General features: G+C 39.9%; 1 protein-coding gene across 10 annotated transcripts in view; it reads left to right on the forward strand.

Annotated features, from left to right (window-relative positions):
• Positions 1-2931, forward strand: part of camk2d2 (calcium/calmodulin-dependent protein kinase (CaM kinase) II delta 2) — a 46026-nt gene that overhangs the window by 21796 nt on the left and 21299 nt on the right. For all 10 annotated transcript variants that reach the window (XM_008417223.2, XM_008417230.2, XM_017305016.1 and 7 more), the window contains exons 3-5: positions 557-616; positions 1770-1824; positions 2812-2877. In XM_008417223.2, coding sequence (XP_008415445.1) covers positions 557-616; positions 1770-1824; positions 2812-2877 — 181 coding nt within the window. The remainder of the gene's footprint in view (positions 1-556; positions 617-1769; positions 1825-2811; positions 2878-2931) is intronic.

Below are 2931 nucleotides of genomic sequence, written 5' to 3' on the forward strand. Positions count from 1 at the left end.
ATTTAAAAAGCAAAAATCAGAATTTTAAAACTGAATCATCACTCACTCTACATCAATCACCAGAACAATAAATTAATCTGAGCATTTCATAATACTGATCAAAATGGACCAGTCCAGAAATGTCTTTTCATTTCATTAGCTTAAAAACAACCTTGACACACTTACATTACCTGTCATTTTGGGTATATTTCACTTTTTCTTCTCAGCTATTTGTCAACTTACACACCAGAGGTCATTTCGAGCTTACTGTGCCCCTTGACTGTGCTGTTATGTTTCTGTGTGTGGCATGTAACCAAGCACATATCAGGTCACATTATTTCTGTCAAGCCTCTCAGTTCTGGTAAGCAAAAGAGCAAGCTGATGCAAAGCCAGCACGCGCAGACGGACTCAACATAAACACGCTGACAGTGACATTAACACTGTCCTGTGTCCTCCATCGAGGCAAACATGAGCTGGAGCCAGCTTCATGTTGGATCATTTATGCAGCCAATCACCATGGAGCATGAGAAATACTGTTAATGTCTGTGTGTTTGTGTCTCCTCTGCTTTTCTTTTAGATCACCAAAAGCTGGAGAGGGAGGCAAGGATTTGTCGTTTACTAAAGCACCCGAATATCGGTGAGTGCTAAGAAACACCAGGACGCACCCGTTTTGTCCCCAGGTCTCTTGCGATATCTACAATGGCTGTTCATCTTCGAGGCACAGTTGCACAGTCCACTTTTATTTTGTTTAAAATAAAAGTGGAGAGTGAATTTGTGTGGGCGGATTGGTCTGTGTGTTTGAGTATCTAATGATATTGTGCCTGGGCAATCTTCTAGAAAGATTTAAGGAACCTCCAGCTAAAAACCACTGACCTTTTTTATTCCTCAATCCTCACTTCACTACTGATGGAACCTGCATCTCTCTTCTTATGTTTTGTTTCTTTATTATCACATTGAGCTCAATATTTCTGAAAATTTAGATTCGTTTTATTGAGACATATGCAACTATCATTGCAGACAGTTTAAAACAGTTTAAAGCTTCAGTAGTTGGCTTATAAACATGTATTTGTTAAAACTATGTCCTCATGGTATCATATGAGGCAGATAATCTGAGAAAATGTTTTAACTCCTCTGCCTCCTCGCTGTGGTTCTATAGCTATCTGCAGAAATACAACCAATCACAGCCAGAAAAAGGGCCAAAAGCTTGTCAATCAGGCTCACGTAGACGCTACTTACACTTTCTTCCTTGCGTCCTGCTGTGCAACATCGCCTGTGAGGAGATTAAGCTTGTCCAAGTTGCAGCACAGTTTCAGCAATCTGACAAGCTTGAGCTTGTCAGTTTGCTCAAGAGCACCTCCCAAAACAGTGCTCACACCCTGATTATACCCTCCCAAAACGGTTCTCACACCCTTCTTTGGGAGGGTGTGAGCAGCATGTATAGAGGCTTGATTCACAGTTCTGACATCCTCCTCCTGGCTTTGATTGGTTATTTATGACTGGGAGCAATGATTTCTGCAGGTGGCAGTAGGACCACTGGATGGAGTTCAATTTTTTGAGGGATTATCATTCTCTTTATACGGTCAGGACAATGACAATTTTAACAAATATATAAAAACTTCTTTACATAAAAGTTACCTACTGCAGCTTTAACTGAAAACTCTTCCTAAATTTAGAAAAGTCCTTTTCCCAAACAGCTCCACATTTGATACTGGGTTTGGTGCTTTTCTTTCTTTATCACTGTTTGATTTCCTACGTGAGCTGACTATGTTTTTGTGAAATCTCCTCCACAGTAAGACTCCATGACAGCATATCAGAAGAGGGTTTCCACTATCTGGTGTTTGATCTGTGAGTAATGGACTCCTCCTGCCTATCTGTTCACACACCCACCAGCACAGTCCCATTTTGCACCTTTCGTTGCTTGAATGAGATTAAACAGTACTTCAGAGATGCCGTTAGAGATTCTGCTATTTCTAAACATCCTGAGATTAAACAAATCGGTTCCTGCCAAATGGCCCAAAGGTTTTCATACAGCATAGAATAAACTTGTCAGACTTGTTTCTGCCGTAATTACAGATTCATGTCTTTCTTTTTTACAAAACACAGAGGTTGCAAAGAACAACCTTAATTCCGCCTAAGTGTTTATTGGAGGAAGCCTATGCTGATTATGATACTGTTTTTTACAACAAAACGTTTTTATTTATTTATTTTTGTTAAGAATAATTTTACTTGTGATGAAAGTTAGAAAATTTTTTTAGACAACTGTACAACTGTGGACTTGCATAAGTATTTGTATCCAACATCTTAATGGGTGTTTGAAAGTGCAGGATATTCGGAGGATAAAAGCTCAAAGGTTTGCCCATGTTAAATTGAGGAATTGCAAAGAGATCCTTCTTTTCATTATTTTATTTTATCACCAGATGTCAAGTTATAATACCATGTTACTAATAAACAGAAAAAGAAGCTGACCTGAATATCTAAGCAGCAAATTTTTAGCTTTAATAAATACATAAAACATGATAAATCAGGCAGCAGCAGCTGGCCTTCCTTTGGTGACTGTTTCGACCTCACACAGCAACAATGACCTGCTGCTGGTAACTTTAGCACAAAGCCAATATGTTTACTTTATACATATGAGACTTTAATCAATCGGGACACTTTTAATCTCCTCTTACTACTTCTGAGAAACTGTGCTGCCTGCTCGTGTTTAACTTTAGCTACAAGTACTATGCGTGCCAAATAAGTACAAATAAGGGACAAGTAAACGCTCTCCGTCAGTTTGTAACGAGAAGGACGAGATCACGACAAACTCATGTTGTCACTGTGTCCCTGCAGGGTGACAGGCGGAGAGCTGTTTGAGGACATCGTAGCCAGGGAGTACTACAGTGAAGCTGATGCCAGGTAGCACCCACATCCCCCAAACACACACACACACACACACACGCACACGCACAC

This window comes from Poecilia reticulata, linkage group LG1 (genome assembly GCF_000633615.1).
Source record: "Poecilia reticulata strain Guanapo linkage group LG1, Guppy_female_1.0+MT, whole genome shotgun sequence".
In the NCBI taxonomy this organism is placed as follows: Eukaryota; Metazoa; Chordata; class Actinopteri; order Cyprinodontiformes; family Poeciliidae; genus Poecilia; species Poecilia reticulata.